Consider the following 26,922-nt stretch of genomic DNA (forward strand, 5'->3'; position numbering starts at 1 on the left):
GAGGGAGGGAGGGAGGGAGGGAGGGAGGGAGGGAGGGGGAAAGACAGTCTAGGCATCTCAACTGGCTACAAGACACTGGAGCTGGCCAAGAGCCATGACCAAGCTTGTCATTTGTGCCATGCTGCTGGGCCTGGAACAGATGTGCCTCCTGTCCTGAGAGCAACTTTTCTCCTGCTGCTGCCCCTGTATGTAGCTATGACAGTGTCCTTATTTAAATTCCTCCCACAGGTAACAGCCTCACTCACACTGAGGGGAAAGAGAATCTGCAGCTCTTCCCACACCCCACGCTTTTGGGCCTTCATGTGACAAGCATGGCTTGAAGTTTGGAGACATTTGTCGAGTTCCTAGACCTTCCTTTTAGGAATGCGGTCATTTAGTAGCTTGTCGATAACACTCCTTGATAGATCTGGGTCTTGTGTTGCTTCGACTGGAGGCTTAGCCACAGTTAGCAGGTTGGGGTAGTCTCGGTGGCCCCATATTTTCTCAGCTGCCTAGAGATGCTGCTCAAAGCCTGGCAGGACACATGCAGTTACTGCCTTGGAGAGCTGCTGCCTCGTATGCAGATGGCCAAGCCCCGCTTGAAGTTGCTTAGTGAAAGTTTGAGGAGCCCCGAGCGAGCCCAGTGGCTTCTGTTTGTGTTTCCTCTACTTGGACTCTAGCTTTGTGGTTCTCTGATTTGCAAAAAGGCTACTTAGGAAATGTGCTCACTTGATAAATGCTTGAGTTATTTTGTTGAACTTTTTAAAATAAATAATTACATCCTTCCACTAAGGACGGTTTACTTTAAAGCGTGGAACATATCCCTTATGTTTTGAAGTTCTTTCTGACAAATGGAGGCAGCCTTTACTTGAACAATGATGGAAGGAGCTAACGAAATCTCTGAGATAATGGAACACAACCTAAAGCATTTGTATAACACTGTTGTTTGATGGCCTAGAGTTCATATTTTTTCTGCACAGGAGATGAAAGCTATACAGTCTTGCTGTTTGACAACTGATAAGAAAAAAAAGCAATAAGCAAAGCCGTGTGTCAGGAAATCGAAGGGTAAAGATCTTACCACACAGACAGCCCCTCTGATGTTCTGCTACGCTTGGATCTAATTTCAAAAAATACAGTGGAATCCTTCTGGCTTCAAAAATGGGAGAGATGGCTTCAAAGTTTTCATTTCAAACTAACTACCACTACACAAAATTTCTACCAAGGGGGTGGGGAAGAAAAAAAAATAGTCATACTCTCTTGCTTAAATCTTCCCAGAGAAGACCAAGTGGCTCCTCAGGAATATCTTGTCTCTACCAATGTCAGGACCCAGGGGAGGGGGCAAAAGACAGTAGGTGACACCACTTGCACCTGCCCTTGACATTTCTCATTTTAAAAAGAATTTTTATTGCCCAGTAGTTCATGGCCATTGGTTTTGTTTGCTTGCTTGCTTGATTGATTGATTGATTGATTGATTTGATGTTTTTAAGTCAGAAAAAAAAATGCAAATTCATAAGGAGATTAAAACCTAAAACCCCACACAGAAAATCCATTATTTGCCATTTGGTGTCTAGCATTGCCCAGTTTTAGTGATCTTTGTACTGTAGTATACTATAATGACCATCTATACTAGAACGCCCTTCTGGAGCAGCCTGAGTGTCCATAGAGTATTTATTTCATTGTGCTTCTGTGTTGTGTGTTTGTCACAGTCACCGTGGCCGATAGTAGACCCTCGGTTGTGCTTCACTTCGCCATTATAAACACGATTGCCAGGGACATCCTTACTCAATTTGCATACGTTGATTATGAGAGTGAACTCCTACTCCTACAGGTAGAATTATCAGGATAAAGCCGTGCTGTCTGTAGCTCACGGCCCCTTCCCCTCATCACTGTGGACCGTTTCATTCTCCCACTGGCACTGAAGAATAACCAGATGCCTCAGGGACATAGTGATATTATGTGTAAAAGGGATATATACATGCAGGTAGACGCGTACAGGGACACTGCATAGAAACGTTCTGCAAACAGTGAGCAATAGTGCTCCGTGGAGTGGCTGATAAGCGGGGAGACTCTTGTGGTATGGAGCGCCTCAGGTTGAAGTCTTGACCTTATTTCCTTTCAGGCTCAGGGAGCAGTAGTAGCCACAAGACCACCAGGGCCATGAAGAGGCTTCATGGAAAGCAGTTCCCGCTTCGGGAACTGCATCCCTACTGCTCCCTTTAAGGCACGGTGCGCTCGCAGATCAGAAGGACTCGGAGAGTGTTCACAGAGTCCCTACAGTAGAACTGACTGAGGAGGCTCTGTCTGTATGTCTCCTTCCTTCTTCCTTTCCCTCTCTCTGCATGTTTGTTAAACTTGTTTTGTACAACATGGTGGCTATGGGTGGGAAGAAATGGCCCATCCGTCCTCACTCCCTCTTTTATTTTTATCTCACGCTAACACCTTCTGGCATCATCACTGACCCATAAAGGAAGTGCGGCTGAGTCATTTGACCCTGTGTGGGGGGAGCAGCATTCGTTTATTGTTGTTTTTGTTGTTGAGAGCCTTTCAATTACGGGTCTTTTTCTGCGCCTCTATAGTTAATCTGCTGTTGCCTCAGGCTTAAGGACATGGAGGCTGACATGAAGAAGGGTCATCTGTCACAGTGGAGAAGATGGAGGTCTTTCTGTGAGACAGCACCACAGAGGGTCAGCATCAGTTGCCATCCATACCAAGCACTGCTTTTGGAGTAGAAAGCCTTGCTCTTCAGACCATTTCCTCTGCTGAAAGTTGAAATAAAATAACTTCAGAAGGCTGGTTCTTGGATTTTTCTGGCTTTTAAAGCAATAAGCCAGGAATTTGCAGGTGTGGGGCCTCAAGCTCGTAGAAAAATTGTAGGAAAGGGAAACCTACATCCTTGCATTTCATCCTCTCCATCGTTTCGAGATAAGCATCTCCCAGGGGTATTTTTCCTGTGTCTGTGTGTCAGTCTCTTTCTCAGTTACATGGTACTGCGTTCCAAAGAGAAGGAGGTGTTACTGTTGTGCTTGACTGTAAAACATCCCTCACAGGTGCTTGTGTTTGAACACGTGGTCCCCATCTAGTGACAGTGTTTTCTGAGGTTGTGGGACCTTGGTGATGGGTTATGTCCGAGCTCTCTGTTTGCTGACCCACCAAGACTTGAGTAGCTCCCTCAAGCTTCCACACCACAGAGAGACTAGCCCTCACAACTAAGAACTCCACCACTCCTTGCTTTTTCTTGCACGAGAAAAATCTAAGCTCACAATTCACAAACCAAAATGAATCTTTTCTGCCTTACGTTGTCTCTGTCAGACATCCTGTCACAAAGATAAGTGAAAGTGTAGCTATGTCTCCTCCTTAGCAGGATTAGGCACTTCAGAGCTAGAGGCCACTGTGGTGAAGGTTACAGACCAGAAGTGCAGGCTGAGAGATACTCTGTCACTCTGCTTTTAAAGCCAGCATTGACTGGTCCACCTGGGGGGAAAGCCCCACCTTGTCTGTTAACAAGAAGCCCAGATGAAATGGCCTAGCCGTCGTTAGTTTGTATTTATGTCCAGGCAGCTTTCTCTTCAAGTGAGCCTGAACTGTGTAGCAACATGTGGGACAAGAGCAGAGAATATGTCAGTGCTGTCCTTAAGCTGCCGAGATGCTTGACTCTTCCACTGACTTGCAGGCCAAAATAAGCCCCTGAGCTTTATTCCCCTTGTGCCTAGTTTGACCAGGAGCAAGATCAGCACAGTGTTACAGTTCTGGTTTCCTGCAGAGGCAGTCAGGGTGTACTTTACGGTCATGTACAGGGCATCTTGTCCTTGAACAAATATAACAGCAAGTTCACCTGCTGCTTAACACCTCTCAGAAACAAATCCCCTCTGAGATAAACCTTTATTAGTACAAATGTGAAGATCCTGCTCCTAGTACCCTGTATGACTATAAAGACTGGAGTTCTTTAATTAACAAGCCCATGAGCTTAGTGATGGCTACATCTCCCTTTGGTCTGTTTTGTTGCAAATAGATTTGTTTAATTTCCTGAAACTGGGTGAATTTTAATTCTGGACTTGTTGCTTCCACAGTCAGCTATCACATTCTCAAATATATAAGATTATATTCGGAGCCCAACACTCTCAGGATGCCTTTGCTGCAGGAGAATGTGACAAGCCCATAGTGTGCTTTAGGAAAAAACAACAACAACAAAAACCTGGAATCTTTGAGCAGAAGGAAGATTTGGGGTGTATGGTGGTTTGGATGAAAATGGCCCCGTACAAAGGCTCATAGGTAGTGGCACTATTAGGAGGTGTGGCTTTGTTGGAGTAGGTGTGGCCCTGCTGGAGGAAGTGTGTCATTGGGGGTGGGCTTTGGGATTTCAAATGCTCAAGCCAAGCCTAATGTCACTCTCTCTTCCTGTTACCTGCTGATATATATAGAAATCTCAGCTACCTCTCCAGTGCCATGTCTGTCTGTATGCCACCATGATTCCTGCCGTGATGACAATGGACTAAACCTCTGAACCTATAAGCAAGCCCCAACTAAATGCTTTTCTTTATAAGAGTTGCCAAGGTCACGGTCTTTTCACAGTATGAACCCTCACTTAGAGAGGGTACAATGCCACAGTCTCACAGGATGTCGAACCAGAAGTTTTATATAGAGGGGTCTTAGCTGGTATTAGGTAGAATGCCTTGCTATGCCACAGACCCGTGTTCCTGCTCAGAGCCTTCAAAATCATTGCAGTGTTTGGACTTAAATCCTCTAGTGTGTTTGTTTCTGGTTGTAGTTGTATCTCTTCAGACTAGTTAATGGACCTCTCAGAATCTGTGCCAGGCTATGCCCATCTCAAGTGTCTTTTCTCACCGTTTGGTAGCTGCCCTTGCTTCTCCTCTCCCCACAAGCTGTTTCAGAATGCAGCCTGCGTGAGGCTGGGGAAGTGTCATGCTATCCGCCTTCGTTTGTGCCGTCTGCTTTATTCGCTGCGTTCTTGTCTCTTAATAATGCCCTGGCTTCAGAAGAGCTCGTTGTGTAGATTAGGAATCCAGGCCTATGGCATTGTCTCTGTACAAATGCTGAAAACTGAGAGAGCCCAAGTGGCCCAAGCTGTAACTAAGGCATCTTGCTTAACAAAGGCTTGAAAGGGCCCAGGGAGCACAAAGATTCCTTATTGTTCTCCGCCGAGTGAAAGCTGAGGTTTCAGCACAACCACTTCAGCCTGCGTTCAGTTCTGAACTGCAGAAAGCTGTAGGAACTGAGACGAAAAGGAACCACACTGCTTACGCTATGAGCTCACCCAAGAATCGCCCACAGTCGTTTTCCTGACAGATTTTACTATTGAAATGATAAAATTACCAAAAATTGAGGAAACCTGAGGTTTTATCTTAACTATTGGCAGCCTAGGGGAGTTGTTCATGATTTTCTCATTAGTTCAAAGATGCAAATAATTGTCTTTTTAAAATATGTTAAAAGCAAAACAGGCAGGTTGCTCGTTACATTCCAGAGGAATGGCTCTCTCAGGAAGGGGCTTGCACGTCTTTCTGAAGCTGCTTAATGGGAGAGCGTGCCCCTCTGTGGGTGTTTTCTTGTCACTAGGACCTACCCCCACCTCCCTGCCTTCTGATCTGTTCTTGGGTCAGTGCAACCTGTGTCCTGGACGAGTCTACAGCATGCCTCAACTGTGTTCTCTACTCCTGGGTTACACGTGTCCAGTTGACAGTCATATCCTTACCTGGAGAAGATCACTGCCACAGGGGGAGGGTTTAGAGAGGCCAGCAGAGTATTTGCTCACCCTCCTGTGCCTTTCCTAAAACATCCCACAGAGCTGGTGGTGAGTGCTTAGGGAACAGGGGTATTTACTAGTTGGCATTTGGGCACTGGAAGGGTGATTTGTTCAGTATCTGGCTCTGGCTACTGTTTTGGAGAGCTGCCTCTTCCTGTGTGCACATGGAACTAGTGTTTGCTAAGTAAAGTAGCTGTCACTGCGTATGTCACTGTTTATCATTTCTCCTCCCACACAAGTATAAGCCCTCTGAAGGCTAAGTCTGTTTCATTCTCCATTTTGTAGTAGCCAACACACAGTAGATGCTCAGTAAGCATTCCTTATTTAATTAATGATTGCAAATAAATTGCCACTCATCAGTGACAAACTGAGGATGCAAAACCGTTGTTCAAAATTTCAGGAAAGCAGATCTGAGTCTGTCATATGCTAAGACTAGTTCAGACAGTTACTTTGGAAGACTAGATCTTAACATGCAGCCAGACATGCCCACTACCAGGAACCAGGTGCTATGGAGGCTCCCAGTTTGTCAATTCTGAAAGATGGGTTAGTGCAACAGGAAGCAGATGGTGGGGGCTGGTGCAGGCAAGGCTTGTGCGTGGCCCTGGTTTAGAGACAGTGGTATGAGGGTCCCTACGCAGGTAGCGCTGAGATAGCCAAGTGTCCACCTAGCATTCCAAGTCTGTCAACAAATAGAAATTCCCTGGTTCCCTACCCGCTCCTCCATAGCAGAAAAGCACCACCCAACTGCTCTTCTGGATCATAGCAGGACAATACACCCAAATGAGCTAGAGAAGCTGGAGAGCAAGTCTAGAGCCCCAGCGGGGGACACTAAGGTTTGGGGCAACGATAGAAGGCTTATGAGGTGACAACATAGTGACTGGGGAGGCTGGGGTTCATTCAGATAGCTTTTGCTCTCCTCTAGCCAGAGGGCCTTGAGCAACTCAGCATTTTAGCCAAAGTGGGAAAGATAGCCCTATAGCATTTCATTTCAAAGATTAAATGAGATCACGCAAGTAAAGGCTTTAGGACAGTAGTTGACACATATTAAGCAATTTTGCTATTGTCTATTTTTTTTCTCTTGACTTGGAAAAAAAAAAAAGCCAAGGGTCTAAAGGACAGAAGAACACTGTGGAGACATAGCAAGCCTGGGCTGGCTGCACATCTCTTTGATGGAAAGCCTGGCCTCACCTCTGCCTTCCCTAACACTTTAACATTTGAGCTGCTCCACCGTATCACGGGGAAACTCTGATCCCATGATGACAGGGGGAGCCCTCCTTCTCCTTTTTGGAGACTTGGCTAATTGGAAACCAGTCCTGTCCCTGCAGCAGCTCCCAGCCTCTCTGGGGGCATGGCATGGGACGTTGCCTGCGATGTTGCTTTTGCTGTGCTTTGCCCTGATGAAGCAGGTGCTCTGTGAGGTCCTTGGGTAATAGATAACGATCAAGGCACAGCACACCATAATTCAGAGTCTCGGCTTCTCTGGGAGGACCAGAGGCTTTTCATGACAATTAATTATTCACGTTTTCTCTCCTTCCCCTCAAATGCTTGGTTTCCTGCTCAGTGCCATAGAGACATGTAACCCTAGTTACAGAGTGCATGTAACCCTAGTTCCCGATGACAGTTTAGAGCTGTTTCAGGGTCACGTGCAGAGAGCACCAGCAAGCATACATATGTCACTGCCTGTTCCCCGGAGCTGGGCTGGGGCAGGACTTCAGCCTCTGCTGGCTCAGGGTTCGTGCAGCACAAAGGCAGTGCAGGCTCTAGCCGCGTCTTCCACCTGCTTGATCTTGGCTGCATCCTAGCTACTGGCCCTCGGGGTGGAGTGCAATGCTTTTCAGGCCAGCTTACTCTCCCAGGCTGGGCAGCCTGCCCTTTGCAGAGCTATAAACGCACTGCCATCCATGCAGGCTTCAGCCTTTGTTCCTGCTCTCTGGGAAACCTTTATGTGGCTGCAGGAGGTGGCTTAAGGCTGAGGGCCCTGACAACTCTAAGCATCTAGGGGAAATTTAGCTCCTACTCCCCTAACTTCTTTATGCCTAGCCTCTCCTGCCTACCTGTGGGCTTTCTTGAAATCTCTGTTCTGTTTTGTACTTCCTGTGTACCAACACCCATGGCCCTGGCCTGTGTTACCTCCAGACCACTGCTGAGATGTAAAGACTTAGGCAGGAGCCAAGAGGGAGATGGCTTCTGGCATGCTTGTCCTCAGAAGGAGACCCAGGGCCAAAGGAAAGAAATGCAAATGAGTATCGTAGGAGACACAAAGCTAGTGGCTGGGAAGGGCCACTCAGAAGGAGAGGGAAAAGTGGGGGCATCATGGCCAGACATGGGTGAAAATGGCTAGGATGCAGATACAGCAGAGAGAAGGGAGGGGTGCAAAGGTTCACAGGACTCTGCCAGAGAGAGGGTCCCGCCTCTGCCTATGCTGCTTTTAGTGGGTAGCTGGCTTGATTTTCTAAAATGCAGGCAGTGATCTCAACCACTTCAAGGGTCGACTGGGACTAAATGAGCTCGTGTACTCAGATAGTTAAAGAACTCCTGTTAGCTCACTCTGGGCCTCTGGCTGTGTGTACACCCTGTGAGGGGTCTGGATCCTAAAGGAGCCATGTCACTTCTCCGACAACTTTGCCCAGCATTCCTTCTGCTCCATCTACTCTTGCTTCCCTGACAGAAGCCATCTGTAATTCCTTGAACAAACTTCTTCATCATCGTCCTGTTCAAAACCTTTCTGTCCTTTCCCACTTGGGTTAAACACTGGCCGGTGTTTGGCAAAGTTGTGTGTCTCTGGAGTTAGGAGTGGGTGGCAGCCTGGGAGAGGGGAGCTGCGGTCTGGCAGCTCTGGGGCCTTCTCTCAGAGAGCTGCAGCTGGGGAAAGGGACGGGCTGCATCATCCCTGCTTCCACTTCGGCTGCTCCGCTGCTGGGGACGGTGTCATTGTGTGATGAAATGGAAGGAGCCAGGTAGACAGAAAGAGTGAGCTGAAAGCTGGCCGGAATAACCCTGTGGCTGCTCTCTAAGCCCATGGTGGTGGATTTACGTAATTCAGATCCATATGGGAACACACACATCAGATCACCACACAAGTGCAAGACAGCATCTAAAAGCAATCTAAAACCACCCTTTGATTTGGCCAACACCGCAGCAGCATCAAAGTCCAAAACCCAAGGGACAGCCTCCCGGAAGTAACTAATACTCCAGGCCAGGTAGCTCTTGCTCTTCTCCCTTGAACCTGCCCTTCTCTTCTGTTTGCCCCTCAGTTAAACAGCACATCACAGGAACATCAGAGCTTCCCTGGGCTTGTGTGTTCAGAGGCCATACCTCCAAAGTAGCCTGTGAAAATATGCTTCTTCTGCTCCTCCCATTCCACCTGCGTCCTCAGTACTACTGCGTAACAGTCCTCTCCTGCCCTTCGCTCATTTATTATTTCCCATGTGTCTTGGGTCAACAATACACCCCTGAATGAGCCAGATGTTCTCCGCCATCTGTCTTTGCCTAATCTAGCCTGGGCTCAGCTAGAGTGATGCTAGCCCTTTCTCCTCCCAGGCTCAGTGGAGTATTTTCTCCCAGAAAACATCCTGACATCCTGTGGCTGATTTGGATTATGGTCTTGAAAAGGCCACTGCACTATTTGGACACCATGGGTCATTGCTTACTCTAACCTTCACTCCTGGTGACATTGTGAGGGCTGCTCTGTATTCCAGCTAAATCTTCCTGTCCTACTTCATCCCTCTCATACTTGGTCAAAAGATGTCTGGCTATATCTAAGGTCAATCACATGTCAGTTACAGCATAAGTAGCACATTCACCTAGGCTCTATTACATTTAGGTAAAGGCACATTGCGCATATTTGCCTAGGACCCATCATGGTCAGGTTATAGCACACAGAGAACACTTAGAAGGCCAAACCTCTTTCTCAGGTATGGTTTCTGAACTGGACAAACACGACAATGGCCAGCAAACCGCTTCACCCCGGGGGCAGAGCATTGCCAGGTTAAACACTCATCTTTGCAGTTGAAGGTTGTCTTACTTCCGTATTGCCATGACCAAACTCTGTAACCAAGGCAACTTATAAAGGAAAGCATTTAACTTGGGGACGCACAGTTCTAGAGGGTTCGTGATCATCGTAGCTAGAAGCATGGGACCCAGCAGGCAAGCAGGCATGGCCGTGGAGTGATAGCCGAGAGCTTACATCTGATTACAAACATCAGGGAGGGAGGAGTGGAAAGGGGGAAGAAGAGGGAGGGATGGAGAGAGAGAACAAACTGGGAGTGACTTCAGCTTTTGAAGCAAACCCACCTCCCAAGGCCACACCTAATCCTTCCCAAACTCTTCTGCCAACTGGGAACCAAGCATTCAAAACAAGCCTATGGGCCATTCTCCTTCAAACCACCACAGAGGTATCTGCCATTTAAGATTTGTGAAGTTCTGCGAGGTGCAGGAGGTAGCTACCTCACCACTTAACCTCACTCCTACCCACAGCCCCAGTGTGCTGTTGCCATCTTCTGGGTGTCCCTTCCTACACCTCCAGTGAGAGTGGGCTTCATGCAGCTGAGGCATCCCCAGCTGCAGGCTAGTGCGAGCTCCCTTCTGCACTGGGTGCTCCACTCAGTTCCACATAGGACAGAGACCTTAAATGCCCATAAAGGTGTAAACAAAAGCAGACCAACGAAATTTGCAAAACGAAAGATTGCAGGTGCTTCAGGGGGCACTTGTGGGTAAGGTATCGTGGTCCTTTTAGGAGACCTGCAACCACCTGTCTTTAAGCTGCAGCATCTTCTCTTGAAGCCTTGTTGAGAGTGAAGCTTGCTTCTCCAAGTAGGGAGTCTGGTATCTAAAGAAATGAGGCAGTTCTGTTACAGATGGCAGCCAACCAGAGAAACATATGTGTATCTAGCTGTGTGGTCTCGTTGAAGGTCCATGCCATCTGTTCTTTATTAGAAGCTTGAGAAGAGTAGGCTTGATGGCTAAGTGGGTAAAGGGGATAGCGCCAAGACTAATAAGCTGAGCTTGATTCCTGGGACCCAAATGGTAGAAGGAAAGAACCATCTCCAGCGTGTTGTCCTCTAGATTTCACCTTCCACACAAATAAATAAATAAACTTCAAAAGGAAGTTCAGAAAGATTCCAGTGGCTATATTTCCCATAGGTAGGCCTAACTCCTTGTTGACCCCATCCCAAGATCCAGTTCTGCTTCATTCATTGTAGACACATATCACATTGAATGTACACTTTTCTATCTGTGTTTCCAACCGAAGTCATAAAATTCTCACCCATGACTGTGGTTGTGTAAAAGCTGCAGCCTTTGGTGACACAGGTTGTATAACACGTAACTCTAAGAGAGCAATGTTCATTCAGTCTTCCTAAACAGATTCCCAGCAGCCTGCACATACCAACTGCCCAAACAGTGTGCAAGTGAATGGGAGATGTGTAACAATGAACCTAGCTGTTCTCATGAGATGAAAAGTTCAGGCACGTTTTGATCTAGCATTGTTAAAGCCCTATGATAACAGGCACATGTGTAAGCTGCTTATGAGCCGACTGGGGCTTTCTGAGTCAAGAGACAGGACCTCTCTTATCTAGATGAAACTACCAAACCTGGTGGACAGAACCAAGTTTTCCCTAATACTGTCCAACATACAAAGCAACAGCCGTTTTCTGCTGTCTAGAACTTGGGATCACATAATCTAAGATCATAGATTCCATTCAGTTAGAATTAGGCTTCTCTTCCTGCAAAGGCAATATATATTGTTACTCTTTCTCTTGGTGGAATAATCATCACGTCATACACTTACCTGTCCATCCACCCATCCATCCACACATCCATCTACTCATCCATCCATCCATCTGCTTTCCACCCATCCATCCACTTATGCACCCATTTATCCAGTCATCCATCCATCCATCCATTCAACCATTGGCCCACCTATCCATCCATCTACCCAGCCATCCATTTGTCTGTCCATCTACCCATCTGTCTTCCCAAGCACCCATTTATCCATTCATTCATTCCTGTGTGCTCCCAGGTGAGCTTTCTGTGGAAGAGGCACAGGACCCTTTCCTGGTGAGCATCCACATCATCGCAGATCCAGGGGAGTCCCAGCCACTGCAGGAGGCCATCGACAAAGTTTTGGCATGGGTCCACCCTGACCTCCCACTGTTCCGAGTGTCTGAGCGACGCACCGGCAGGCGAAAGCGGAAGTCGCCCAAGGTTGCGCAGCCGGCGCTGGCCGTGGTGCTGTTCCTTCAGGAGGAGTACGGAGAAGAGCAGATCCTGCAGGTGCACCGCGTGTTGCAGCGGCCACCCTGGCGCCACCACCACACAGAGCGCGTGCAAGGCCGATTCCTACCCTACCTGCCCTGCAGCCAGGACTTCTTCATTCTGGCTCCCGGAACCCCGCTGTGGGCCATCCGGCCTGTGCACTATGGCAAGGAGATAGTGCGTTTCACCATCTACTGTCGCCACGACACCTACTCAGACAGCCTCCGCTTCTATGAGCTGATCCTGCGCCGGAGCCCCAGCCAACGCAAAGCAGACTTCTGCATCTTTCCCATCTTCTCCAACCTGGATGTGGACATCCAGTTCTCCCTGAAGAGACTGCCCTGCGATCAGAGCCCGGTGCCCACCGACTCCTCCGTGCTCGAGTTCCGAGTGAAGGACATCGGGCAGCTGGTGCCCCTCTTGCCCAACCCCTGCAGCCCCATCAGCGAGGGGCGCTGGCAGACTGAGGACCACGATGGTAACAAGATCCTTCTGCAGGTACAGAGGTCGTCTGACATCTGTCTGTCTGTCTGTCTGTCTACAGTCCGTTGTGCCGGAAAGCCATGTAGGAGTCTTGGAGGAGCTGTGAGTTAGGTAGGGCAAAGAGGAGTACGGTGGCTTTGTCCAACCTAGACCAGTAGCATATCCCACACTCTTCTAAGCAAGAGCAGAGGTGCCAAGATCTCTCTGCCTCTGGTTCTTTTAGCACACCTAACACTCACTGGCTCTCTGGAGGTGGAAGCACACAGGCTTCTCACCTGGGCAACTTGCTGATAACTTGCCCTTAATCCGATCTTTCACACCAGGGGAGGTTTTCCCCGACAGTATTCCCTACTTCTCCAAGAGAAGCCCAGGAGTTTGACAATTGTCTATAGAGAAGATTTTGGCTTTCTTCCCGCTGCCCCCACTTCCACTTTCCACACTCGCTGCCACAGGACATTAAGATAAGTGACCTAAGAGGGTCACCCGGGGTTCACTGCTGTTTATAGGAACACCTTGATTTTCAGACTTCCTTTTGAAGAAACCAGGGAATGTGGCTTTGTTACCGAACGAACGGAATACTGGCCTTTACTCTCTAATCCTCTTTGAAATGTGAGAAAAACAGTTCTGCATCTGAACACTGACAATTTTTTTTTTATGTGAAGTATGACAGTTACACCAGTAATAGTTGAGGTAAAGCAAAGGATTGGGTCTGTACTGAAGGACACAAATGTTTGTGATGACTGCTGAAGTGATCGCTTTCTTTCCGTAGGCATAAACTGTCCTCTCTTGAGCACAAATGAAAGAACAGTGTGGAAGGCGTGGCCTGGGCTCTGCCTCAAAGGCAACACTGAGTGGAGATGTCAGAGGCGACCTAGGCGGTGCAGCGACTATAGGGTCTGTATAGGAGGGGGCTTTTGAAGATGAGGAATTGTTGAAAGAGAAAGAAAAGATTCTTATCTTGGGACTAAGGCACGTCTGTCTCTGCAGAACTTCTCTCTAAGCCAGTTTAGTACCATTGTTAAATACCACAGGCGGGGCAACCAACAGCACCTCCCAGTTTTGGAGAATGGTCGCTGTTCACCTACAGAGAACAGCCTCCCATTCCAACAGGAGGTGCACTCCTGTCTTTCGCTTTAAGTCACTTTCTGAAGTAAAAAAATTCTATTTCAGACCTCAACAAAATTAAGATATTCAAGTCACAAGGGGAGGGTCACTGGCAAATAGTTTTATGCACAGCTCTTTTCGTTTTTGTTTTTTTTTTTTTAATTTCTTTCTTTAATTCTTGCATTGGATGATTTTTTATTAATTAATTATTAATTAATTTACTTTACATTACATCTAGATGGGAGCTTTCTTCCCTTCCCCCTCTCTTCCCAGTCCCTCCCTCTTACCTCCCCTCCCCCTATTCCCTTCTCCCTTTCTCCTCAGAGAAAAGGAGACTTCCCATGGCTATCAACCTGCCTTGGCATCTCAAGTTGCAGTAGGACTAGGGTGAGAGTACACACAGCCCATTGTGTCTGGGGTGGAGGGGGTGGCCTCAGGAGCGTGAGGCTGCCCATTCACATCCTACCAGATGAGGAAGCTGAATGTGCTCAGGTGGCTTTCTCCTTGTTCTCTTTTGTTTAATGTGGGACCTCGGCACAGACAGCAGACAACGGTGTTGTCCACGCTCACAGAGGGTCTTCCATCCTCAGCCAAACCTCTCTGGAAACGTTCTCACAGACCCCTCCACAGGCTTGAGCAGGCCTTTCTTTCTTTCTTTCTTTCTTTCTTTCTTTCTTTCTTTCTTTCTTCCTTCCTTCCTTCCTTCCTTCCTTCCTTCCTTCCTTCCTTTTCTTTTCTTTTCTTTTCTTTCTTTTTAAGATTTACTTATTTTATACATATGAAGGCTCTACCTGCGTGTACACATGCATGACAGAAAGAGGGCATCTCAAACTCAGGACCTCTGGAAGAACAGTGCTGTTAACCACTGAGCCATCTTTCCAGGCCCCTGAGTGGGAATTTCTTAATCCAATAAAGTTAACAGTCAAAATTAGACACTGCAGTTCCCTAAACCTCTTTTCAAGTATGCCTTTTAAGATAAAATTTTTGATCAGTGGATGCATTTATACACAGCATAAAATCTTGATTGCATAGTCTTTCTGTTGCCTTGTTCAGATTGGGATCACATTGACCTTCTCCCCTCCTTCATCCAAACTCTGAGTATTGGTGCCGCCTTTTCCTCTTTAACTCTTCTAGAGGAGAGGGGTTATTTGGGTCTTGGTTTTCGTATGAACAATTCAGCCCCTCCCTGAGCTCTGCATTATTCAAGAAGGCATGCTATCTAGTCAAAACAAGGTTCAGAATAGCCATGATATCTTATTTTTTCCCTATATGTAAGTAGATGCCACATTTTTAAAAAAGACTTAAGATGGTTGGGAGGTGGTGGTGCATGCCTTTGATCCCAGCAGAGACAAGCAGATCTCTGAATTGAGGTCAGCTTGGTCTACAGAGGACAGCCAGGGCTATAAAGAAAAACCTTATCTCAAAAAACAAACAACAACAACAAAAAAGGGACTTAAGATGACTGATAACTATACCTACTTAGCAAGAAGAGAAATAGCAACTCGATGCAGAAGAGTTTAAACTCTTCTGCTCTGGCTGCTCTTCGGGAGGACCCAAGTTCAGTTCATAGCATCCACGTTGGGTGGTTCACAAGCGCCTGTAAGCCTGGCTCCTTCTAACCTCTTCGCACAGACCGGTGCACAGACGCGCACACATAAAATAAAAAAGAATAAATCTTTCTAAGATGTGAAAAGCAGAGCATCCTGCCATAAAGAGTTGCCACCTGTCAAAATGAGCTTCGAGGCGGAGGCTGAGAATGTCTTCCCTGAGAGAGATGGCCACGTGCACAGTAGCTGCTTTAGTCGTTTTCACTCAGCCTGCACCCTGACTGGACTCTCAGGCTAATCCAGCCTCTGCACCCACAACTGTAAGTAACCTTCACGCCATTGCTTACCTCATACACACTTGGAATCTTTAGGTCATGGGAAAATTATATCATGCCTAACTTTAACCAGTGGGTCATTCAGACAATTCATAGGCAGCCTTCTCCATGCCAGGCACTGTTATCTCTGAGTGCAGCCAGAGAGAAGTTCCTGCTTTAGTGAGATTAACTTCTATAGGGGAGGCAGATAACAAAAAAGAAATATAATAAAAAATTATAGTGCATGTTAGGAGGCCCAAGGGTATTATTAATCCATCAACATCTAAGAGTTTTCAGTTAGCTTTAGCCAAGTAAGAGCTGTCCTTGTGTATGCTGAGACTTCCTGGTAACATACACCAAAAACTTTGGAAACGTGTGTAAACCTCTTTTCAGAAGAAATGATTATAATAATTTTTCAAATTTACTTGTCTACCTTTGCATAGTATACACTATACAAAATACAGTCCTTTGAAAACTCCAAAATGTAGGTCTTTCTTGTCTGAACATAGTGTAATGCTTAGCTGAAATCTTTGTTGTGAGAATTACAAGTAAGTCTGTAACTGCTTAGGCTGCAACAGAGGAGGATAACTTCCTGAAAAGCAAAGAAGATGCTTTTCAGGACTGAAAGGCCAGGCTGTACCACGGTCAGTGTCTGTTGCTGCTTATTTCCTACAACTTTCTAAAGCACTAGGTTGCGCAGGTTTCTTGTTATATAAATTGCATGTAAATAGGAAGCGTTCTCCTTTTCTGAATGGGTGACATTCATGTAACTGAAATCTAATTTAGCCGATTATGAGAAACTGCTTCTACTGAAGCACTTAAGTGAGGGGGTTGTGAGGATAAGGGTGAAGCTGCCCCGTTTGTGACAGGTGCTGGTCAACTCTATATTTTGTCAAGCTGTCCCCTCCCCAGCAGGACTTGGCTGAAAGCCCTTCTACTCCACTCACAGCTACAGCTGGTGGACCATGTTTGGCTGACCCAGTCAGCCTCCTTAAGTGTAGCTGATATACCATGATGGAGTGACCTAATCAAGCCTCCTTAACTGTAGCGGATGTACCCTGTTGGGCTGAGGGCTGACCCAGTCCAGCTTCCCTGGCTGTAGCTGGTGAAATTCAGGTTGTCTGTGCACCTGGCATCACCCAGGCATCAGGAACTAGAATTTGGAAAGAAAAGTTCCAGTGGCTGAAAACCCCAAATGCAAAATTTGGGATCAGACAGCAGCTGTATTTTCCACCAGGGAGGGAAAAGTGTCTTTGAGTGGAGGGAATGGCTCCGCAGAGAAGAGACTAGGGAATTGCAAGACAAGATCTCACATGGCCGTGTAGCTCCATGTATTCTGAAACTTGTCTGCAATCCCGCAGCTTTAGGTATCTCTTAGTGTGTTAGCTACTTTTGTCATCGCTGTGACAAAGCACCTGACAAGAAGCAACTCGTCAGGGAGGAAGGGTTTATCCGTATAGTCCAAGGGGCTGCAGTTTACCACGGTGGAGTGACAAAAGCAAGAAGCAGCTGGTGACAATTGCCTCTGCAGTCAGGAAGCAGCAAATGAACAGAAAGGGGAGTGAGGCTATCAAACCTCCAAGCCCACTCCCAAACACCTCCTCGGTCCAAAGATGCTTCAGCTCCCAGACGTTTTTTGATAACCTTCACAGTGTCATCAGCGGGGACAGGGACCAAGTGTTCAAATACGTGAGCCCATGGGGGACATTTCACATTCAAAACACAACGCTCGGGACAGCTGTAATTTAACCTCGAATAGATAAATTCTCCCCTCTTAATAGCGTGTGTTGGGTTTTGGTTCTTGATAACCTAAAAAGGAATACACTTAGTTTTCATAGACAAAATTCAGTGCTGACCTTCACCTTCCTAGAGAACTAACTAGGAAGGAGGGTTGACGGGGACTAAAGAATGCACACAGGTCTGGCCTGGACATAAACTGTAGTTAAAAGGCAACCTCTATGGAAAAATAGCCCCATATTATATTGTCCTATAATGTGGTCTCTTATGAGGAAAAGAACTTGTTATAAACTTGTTATTTGCCTCCACTGCAGACACATTAAAAAAGGATTATAGGTATAGGCTCTCAACCAGCTGGCCGCCCAGTCTAGCCAGGGATGGTCTCAGGCTAGGCATCGGTAAAAGCAAATACATCTGTTTCCCTGGCCGTCCTCAGCCATGGGTGCTGGCTGCCACTCACCCAAGACCTTATCCAGTTTCGAGATATATATGTGTATGTGTGTGTTATACCAGTAAATTGCCATGTGTTGTTTGAACTTACCTAGAAGTGGACAGCAGAGATGCGATTTGGCCAGCCCACCCTCAGACTTCAGCATGTTTGAGTATTCTCCAAAGCCCCCATCCTGAGTCATGCTGCCCCCTGACTCTGTGGCAAAGATAAAGAGAATAACCAAACAGCCCACGGATGAAGACAGTGCGCCATTGAGAACACCTAAGAGAGAGTAGTTCCATCAGAGGTTAACGTTATTTATCTCACGGCATAGAGATGTCTACAGTAAAAACACCTAATGGGATGCTCCTTCTAGAACAAATATCTCGATAGGAACTCCACACCACAGTTTTCACAGGGCTTCCTTGGTCGACTTCTGCTGGGCATTATAGACATCGATTTAATAATTTTTGTTATGGGTCTGCTGCTTCTCTCTATCTGCTACTTAGACTCACTTAAAAACCCAGACCACAGTTATGGTAAATGACTCTCCACACTATGTAAAGTTATGAAGACCAGGCATAAGGCTTACCTGGAAACTTACACAGCCTCATAGTCTAATGGCATGCACACAGATAATTTATTACATTATCCTATGTGCTTAGTTTTGGCTTGGCTGTTTTTTTTTAATTGAGGTGATGTTTCACAACACTGTCCACTAAGCCAAACTTCAGCCATGCCTCCTAGCCAATTGTATGTAATTATGCCCTAATTACTCATGACCTTGTGGTCTAGGCGACCAGTTAGAGTGTGTAGGCAAGGAGGTCTTTGAAAAAGCCATCATCCATGATGGGTAAAGACTTCCGAGTGCATCCACTTTGGAGGGTCCCTCATACCTCGGCAATAATCCTTCACCCATGTTCTAGAAGTAAGTGCTGTATAATGAGGCGGTGGCGGCACCGTGGTGGGCTCGTGCCAAGGCATACCCCCTGAGGAATTACACTCCATGGCAACAGATCTGATATAAGGAAATTTATTGTGGGAGAGGGGAAAGGAGCCTGGGGAAGGAAGAGAGTGAGCAGGCCATGAGGGCAGAGAAAGAGAGAGGGCAGGGAGGGAGGGAAAGGGGGCATCAGAGAGAGAAAGAGAGCACAGGCATGGTTTACAGAGAGAGAACAGAAGTAGAGGGCAGGGGTGGTGGGTGGGTCCTTTTAGCCAACACACATCTGTTGGCAGTAGGTGATGACATAAGTAGTTGCTATGTCCCTGGGGCAGGCTAGTGGGATCACCTGTGAACTAACAGTAAACCCATCAAATTTGTTGGTTCCCCACAGTGAAAGCAAGCTCTAGCTTGCCACTGGGACTTCATGAGGAGAGTATAAACAATACTAGTTCACACCACTCCCGGGATGAGGGGTGGGGGCGGGGGAGTAGGGCTCACATCAGACAGTAAATTTATTTGTTAATGTCACTATGCCTCGTGATATTAAGGAAAAAAAACAATAAGTAAATGATTTTAGTAAAGATGGGTTTGTATATATAGAAAAGACAAACGAGTTTTGAAGGTCTGAGGAAGTCATTTAAAGTATGTAAAGAATGAGACGTGGGGATGGGGTGTATGATATTAAAATTTCTAGATTCCAAGTCTAACACATTGATGGCAAACTTTTGTTTAAACCGGTGGAGCTATTGGTTGGCTCTTACGAAATAGAAATGTATGCTTAATCAAATTTAGTTGAAAAAAGTTTAGTTTGTTTCACCCAAGCTCTATCCAAATTTTGCACAGAAGTTACAGTACCAGATTGGACTAATCATCTGTGTGTATATCATACCTATGTCTGGAGCTTATGCTGATGTGGCAGAGGAGTTGAAAAGGGAGGCAGGGGGGCTCAGGGAGGTCCCAGGAGAGTATAGGACATCTCAGATGTTCTGCATCTGTGGCAAGGCACCTAGTCTTTTGTTCAAGGAGGCCATGGAGACCCCACCTGGTGATTCTATCCAGGGTCAAGTGTACAAGAAAAGGGTCAACACAGAGGAAAATTTCCTCATTGCTTCCAAGTGAAACTATGATCAAGCAAGGCCCTTAACTTATCCTTAAATGAGTGGAGTAGCTAGCCAAAGGAAGTCTAGAGGAGCCAAAGGTTCTCCCAAACCCAAGGGACCCCTGAGGATCAGATCCTCAACTGGCCTTAGCAGTAGAATTGTGGCTAGCCAGGAGAGGAGGTGCATGCCTTTAATCCCAACACTTAGAAGGCAGAGGCAGGCAAATCTTGTTGAGTTCAAGGCCACCCTAATCTATATAGAGAGTTCCAGGACAACCAGGGGACAAAGACTTGTCTCACAAAACATGTATATGTGCATGCACACACACACACTCACACATACATAAACATGCACACACACATCATAACTAAATGTAATTTTAAAAAGCTTTGGATGTTTGTTTGTTTTCTGTGTCTGAAAACAGATCAAGAGCACTTACACTGATAATCTGTAATTAATCCTCATCCTGAAAAATGAAAGATCGATGTAATTCCAGTTAAGAGTAGTCCAGGTAAAGCCAAAGTTGGTCCCCTGCCCTGAGGAAGTTCTAACGACCTGATTACTAACTGGGGAGAGATAGGGATGAGGGAACAGTCCTGGGATGCTGTTCTAACTCACTATGCTCCTGAAGTAAGCCTGCAAGAGTAGAGATCTGCCCCACCCTCTTAAAGGTCATTGGCAACTTCAGAACTGGCCCAATTTCACTCAGAGAGCCCAGGCCAGATTTGTCTTCCTCATGTCCCACTATGGAGGTAAAAATGGCTGCTGTCTTACTTTGTCCTGGGTGAAAGTAACAATCCTTTTTTAATATCAAGTTCTTCCATCTCTAGGTGCTTCTGTTTCTGTGCCTACATCTTAAATAATAAGCACTTCCATGATGAGGTTTTCAAGTAATTATTTAATGTTTTTATTTACACTTTACCATGCAGAAAAACCCACACAGATTTCTGGCCAGAAGAGAGCCTTAGGGTGGAATGTTGGAAGTCCCTGACATACTCCTGGGGAACCTCACATTAACACAGGAAATTTTGGGGTGCTGACTCCAGTTCTGTGAAGTAGAGGCAAAGTTAATAGACCAAGCTCAGTAGTCAACACTATCTCCCAGTTAGTCAGGTTTAGGTGTGAAATTAGATCTGCCTTTCCTCAGTCTGTTCAGTGGCCATGACTGCTCCTGCTCTGAGGAAGGCCGAGTGGAGCTTCTATCTAGCCTGGGTCTTCATTCTGTGAGAGCCAGCCGGTGTAAGCAGACTCAGTGTTCCTGGCATTCACATTACAAACGCAGTCAGTAGCTCTCAGTTTTAAGTGAATGGAAAGATGATACCACAAGAGCAAAACTCCTATCGCTTATAGAAATGGTTGGCACTGATGAGGTTCAAGGCTGGCAAGCAAGGTTTGTTTTAAAAACACATTTGTAGATAAGAATGAGGTAAAACATTATGGTGAAGGGTTGTAGCAGTGACATTGCCATTGTCGTGTCACTTTCCAGACAGATGAATTAAGAAGACAGGCTCCCTGAGTGAGCTGTCCCAGAAGCAGAAAGACGCACATGGTATATACTCACTCATATAGACATATATTATAGGATAAACCTACTAAAATCTGTACACCTAAAGAAACTAAGCAAGAGGGAGGACTCTTGCTAAAATGGTCAATCCCTATCCAGAAAGGCAAAGAGGATGGACATCAGAAGAAGGAACTCCACAAGGAGAGCAACAGAACCAAAAAATCTGAGCACAGGGGTCTTTCCTGAGACTGATACGCCAACCAAGGACCATGCATGGAGATAACCTAAGACCCCTACACAGATGTAGCCCATGGCAGTTCAGTATCCAAGTGGGTTCCATAGTAATAGTAACAGGGACTGTCCCTGACACGAACTGATTGGCCTGCTCTTTAATTACCTCCCCCTGAGGGGGAAGCAGCATTACCAGGCCACAGAAGAAGACAATGCAGCCACTCCTGATGAGACCTAATTGACTAGGATTAGAAGGAAGGAAAAGAAGACCTCCCCTATCAGTGGACTTGGGGAGGGGCATTTGTGCAGAGGGGGGAGTAAGGGAGGGCCTGGGACGGGAGGAGAGAGGAAACCATAGGGGGAATACAAAGTGAATAAAGTGTAATTGATAAAGAATTTAAAAAAAAAAAAAAAAAAAAGACAGGCTCGCTGTGCCTTAGCCTAAATACTTGCATAAAAACAGAGGAAAGAGTGCTAAATGAACTGCCACAGGAGGGGTTAGACAAAGAGGAAAGCCCTGGTTTCCTCTCCCCACTCTCTCTGGGTCTTAGTGTCCCAAGAACCAATTTTCAGAGCTGTCAGGTTGCAAATGCTTACTTCAAGATCAACAGGAAGGTTTCTTAAGGTTCTAGAAAGAGTCCTGAGTAGTCATGGAAATACGTAGCCATTCAGAGGACGGTCATTCAAGTGGCCATAGAAACAGGCATGGGTCCTTGAGTAAGAAAGTAAAAGGTGAAGCATGAAGGGCTGTCAGCAAGTCAAAGAAGCCACAGCTCTGGCTCAAGGAGCTTCATAAGCCCCGGCTGCCCTTAGTGCTACCACACCCTCCTACCCCCCCACCCCCCCCCCCCCCCCCCCCCACCCAGAGAGGCTGTTTCTGCCGCCACAGAGTTGGATATTTTTCAGAGCACTCAGGGTTGTGAAGTGCTGACCCATGTCGGGATAAATTCAACTCTTTTTCTGTTCCTCCTCCAGTATCATTTCTGGCAGAACAAATAAACAAACAAACAAACAAACAAAACCATGTAGCCATTATGTTGGGTGTGGGTTACCCAAGTTTAAGGTTATATGGGAGGAAAAGAGTTTACCAGCTGCCGCCTAAGCCATGATAAACCAGGCCAAGGCCAGTGAAGGTTTTGAAAGCTATTTGGCAGGACTGCTTCACCAGTGTTCCTTTTCTGGTATAGTCAGCTGGCTCGGTCTTCCAGTAATACTGCCTTTGCATTCTAATGGCCTATTTCTAATCTGTGAGAGATAGTAGTAATTCACTTACACATGAATTAATGCTTTGGAGAACAGGAAAAAAAAATAACCCACCATAATAACAACAAACAAGCAACACCATGCTTCCGTAACTGAAGCTCTATCCACCAGACTAGGCCCTTCCCTCTTCAGGGTAGGCTGGGTGGTTCAGATTAACAGAACAGCCCTCCTTCCATCCCAGTTCTGTGTGAGGGGCTGGAGGCATGTGAGGCAGTAGGATATCTTGAGGAGTGAACCATGCGTCCTTCTTGCCCTGGCTGACTGCCTGTTGTTTTTACCACTGTGAGCCATGAAATGGCCAAGAGTCAAATGCTCCAGGCTGGGGTTGCAGTGGATTTAAGGGAGGGGAGGGGGGGGTCAGAGGAAGATGACCAAGCGGCAAGGGAGACGGACGGACAGTAATCCTAATTCATGTATAGGTGAGAGGCCAATAAAACACACACACACACCGATTGGTTGTGGTGGTGGTGGTGGTGTGTGTGTGTGTGTGTGTGTGTGTGTGTGTGTGTGTGGCTGTGCAGGTAGCAGAGCAGCGGTGAGAGTCAGGGGACGACTTTCAGGACTCAGGGTGTGTTTTCACGGTAGTGGGCACCGTGCTTTCATAGCAAGCATTTACCCAGCGCCGGCTCACCTGCACTCGCACCTGCAACTCATTCTTAAAATAGCACAACCAGCAGCAGTATTTAAAGAAAAAAAAAGCGTGTAAATGTCTTTATTAAAAGCTTAAAAGTGTTTAACCATAGAAACAATCAGAGAATGCAACCACAAGCTCTGGGTAGGTTGGTGATGTCCGTGATGCTTATGTCTTCTTAAAAAGTATTAACTCCAGCATCGCTTCAAGGGGCTGGAGAGTGGCTCAGCGGTTGAGAGCACTGGCTGCTCTTCCAGAGGATCAGGTTCAACTCCCAGTAGCTGCACAGCAGCTTACAACTGTCTGTAACTCCATTTCCAGGGCTCTGACACCCTCTCGCAGCTGTACATTCAGGCCAAATACCAATGCACATTTAAAAAAAAAAAAAAGTATTAACTCCAGAATATATTCAAAGAGCAGGCACTTGGCACACAGATAGTCTTGGCCAATCAGCATGGAAAGATGCCCCATAGTCAGGCATGCTGGCACAGGCCTGTGATTCCAACCCTCAGGACAGCAGCAGAGAAGCCTGAGTTTGCGGCCAACCTGGGCTACACAGGGAGACCCTGGAGACAAGGGTGCAGTGGTCATCAGGGAAATATAAGTTAATTCAATGATGACATGCTAGTGCCCACCAGAAGGGCTGAAATTAAATGCAACGGTAATACCGGATCTCGGAGAGAATATGAAGTCATTGAAATACACTTCAACTCCTGGCAGAACCGTACATTTATGTGATCAATTCTGGAGTGTTTGAAAGGATCTATTAAAACTAAAAATATGCTCACCCAGTGTCTAGCAGTTCTGCTCCTATTAATGTGCCCAAGAGTATGAGTGTTTATTACTCTCCAGGAGAAGAGAGATGGCCAGATAAACATCTCTTTGTACTTTGCCTCAGAGGATGGGCAGGTGTCTAAGCAGACACATAGACAGAAGCATTCATGAAGATATGGATGAAGCTTTTGTGTTTCAGAATGCAAGTTCCCAGCTGGGCAAGGTGGCCCATGCCTGTAATCCCAGCCCTCAGGGAGGCAGAGGCAAGTGGATCTCTGTGAATTCAAGGCCAGCCTGGTCTACAAAGTGAGTCCAGGACAGCCAGGGCTACACAGAGAAACCCTGTCTTGACAAACAAAACAAACAAACAAACAAACAAAAAAGCTGAAAGTTCCCAACGGCCAGGTACACAGGTTGGGATTTCAGAAAGCAGAGCTGAAGGGGAAGGCAGGTTCTTCCAGAGCTTGCTAAAGAGGGAATTTACCTAGGGCCATACCAGGGATTACTGTTAGGAACCACTCAGCTGTGGTCTGAAGCCAGAGGGAAGACAACCTGTCAGGAGTTCAGCTGGGGTGAATAATCAGCACTCTCTCTCTCCCTCTCTCTCTCTCACTCTCAACCTGACTTGTGCCACCTGCCATTCTGAGGTGGGTGGCCTAGTAAAACTAGCACATTGCTCTAATGGCTGTACAGGAAGCCTCACATTCCATAATGGTGGAAGGGAAAGAGAATAGGAAATTTACTCCTGATAAACTGGCTTAAACTGCTAACTTTTTTGTTTTAATATTTATTTTACCTGTATGGGTGTTTTGCCTGCTTGTGAGTTTGTGCGCCACACGAGTGCCTGGTGCCCAGGGAGACCTGAAGGGGGCATCAGATCCTCTGGATCCAGACTTACCTACAGTTGGGAGCCGCTGTGTGTGTGCTGAGGATCAAATGTGGATGTCTGCAGGAGCAGCCTGTGCCCTTAACTGATGAGTCATCTCTCCAGCCTCCTTAAAGTACCAATTATTGACACAGCCAGTAATACCCTGGACAATCTTCCAGCCTTCTGCCTCAAAATGTCATGGGTTACAAATTGTACCGGGCTCTGTCCACCTCAGCTTACCTTGTCCTTTCCCTCTGACCCCCTCCTTTTCCTCCTGACCATTCACAAAGGAGCATAGGGTTTGACCATGGATGGTATTCTCAGAAAGAATGTGAAAATCTCCTAGAGGAAAGTGAAAGGAGAGGCAAGATGCAATGTTTTTCTCTCGAGTCAAGCTCCGCCTTCTTATGTGGAACCCATTCCAGATTCTCATGACTTAGTTACCCAGTTTCCTTGAGATGCCCCCCATGGTTATTAATCCCTGGACTTAAAGGTCTATCTTTGACTTATTAGACAGCGGACAGTGCTCTGCTGACCATGTTCTTGCCAAGGACAGAAGAAGCAAGGATGCCCTTATTCAGAAAAAAAGGAGACAAGGCAGGACTTCCCGACCTTGGGCAAGCAGGGAGACACTCCAGGCCTCTGGAAGGGGGACCCAGTGACCTCTACAAGTCCTTACCGAATGAATGGTTCTACCCACACACATGGCTGGGGATGACCCTCTTTAGACCTTTGAGAAAGGTGCTTGGGCTCAGGATAATGCTTCGCTTCACCGGCAAACAGCCCATGCTGCAGAGCTCATAGCTGGATCCCAGTTCCCTGCTGACAGGAGAAGCATAGCCAGGTCTTCCTGGCAGGTTGCCCTCATCAGATTAATTTATGCACACTGTTCTGCGCTTTGAGAAAGTTCCTTAAATAGTGAGGAGAGGAGCTTGTGAATTCCAGTAGAGCATACAGACCAAATAGCTCTAGAGGGAAGGAAGGGCAGCCAACTTCACACCATAACTGCTGTCACTGCTGGGGCTCAGGAGGGCCCGGCCCCTGAGAGCCCGAAGCCAGGCTCAGGCCAGGAAGGGACAAGCTCCTGTTTCACTTGGATAAATCCCGCTAGGGCAGAGCTTCTGGATTCACTCTCAGGCCCTAAGGTTCCCAGTCAACCAGACAAGGGAGGCAGGAAACAGAGCCAGCCCCAGGTAGATGCACTGTGTTCGTCACCCTGGCTCTGGATAGTGGGGTAGGATCGGCTCCGCAGCCTCCTTTGCACAGCTCTCATCCCAGGATGCTGCAGTTATCCACAGCACTGTGCCAGCTTGAGTTACACACGCCCAACACGCACCTCCACTGCACATGTCACACTTCCCAGCAAAACAGCGGGTGGCAGCTTCCTTGAGGGCAGCGAGATGTGGGGTGTCTCTGGCCTCCCACCTTCATGGTGCCATAGAAACTAGAGACAGCACATGTGGGCTTGCGGAGTGTGGGCTCCTCTGCTCAAGCCCACAGTCCTTCTGCCTGCCATGCTGTTCTTTAGGCCAAATTTAACTCCACCCTGTTCCTTGAGAGTGACAAGTTTGTATGTCCCTTAGCAGTCTCTTGACCAGGAACCTTGATCTTCAGCTTCTAATGAAGCTGTGTCCACTGGCTCCATGCTGCAGGCGTCCCCACCAAGAACTGGGGCGCTGAAATGGCAGCTGCACTGTGGCTCATACTTACCAATAAACAAAACCCACTAGGATGCCCAGGAGAACTGCACCTTTCCAGAACTTGAAGCAGTCTCCATCCCTCAGGGCTTGTTTCCCACAATGAGCTCATCCTGTTTACTGTCTTCCCCAGCCAAGCTTAAGCGATGGTGAAAATTGGGTTGTTTTACAACCGCTGCCAGCTGTGACCCTTCTCCTACCCTTGGGCCTTGCATCACATTCTTTAAACACCTATAATTATGGCTCTAAGAAAACTAGTGTGTGTGTGTGTGTGTGTGTGTGTGTGTGTGTGTGTGTGTGTGTG

At 46.9% G+C, this 26,922-nt stretch overlaps 1 protein-coding gene across 1 annotated transcript in view; it reads left to right on the forward strand.

The window, feature by feature from the left end:
• Fam124a (family with sequence similarity 124 member A) overlaps positions 1-26,922 on the forward strand; it is a 52,386-nt gene that overhangs the window by 20,516 nt on the left and 4,948 nt on the right. Inside the window, exon 3 of the mRNA XM_055609670.1 lies at positions 11,757-12,490. Within this exon, the coding sequence (XP_055465645.1) occupies positions 11,757-12,490 (734 nt within the window). The remainder of the gene's footprint in view (positions 1-11,756; positions 12,491-26,922) is intronic.

Source organism: Psammomys obesus, unplaced genomic scaffold (genome assembly GCF_907164565.1).
Source record: "Psammomys obesus unplaced genomic scaffold, mPsaObe1.curated_primary_1811, whole genome shotgun sequence".
NCBI classification, from domain to species: domain Eukaryota; kingdom Metazoa; phylum Chordata; class Mammalia; order Rodentia; family Muridae; genus Psammomys; species Psammomys obesus.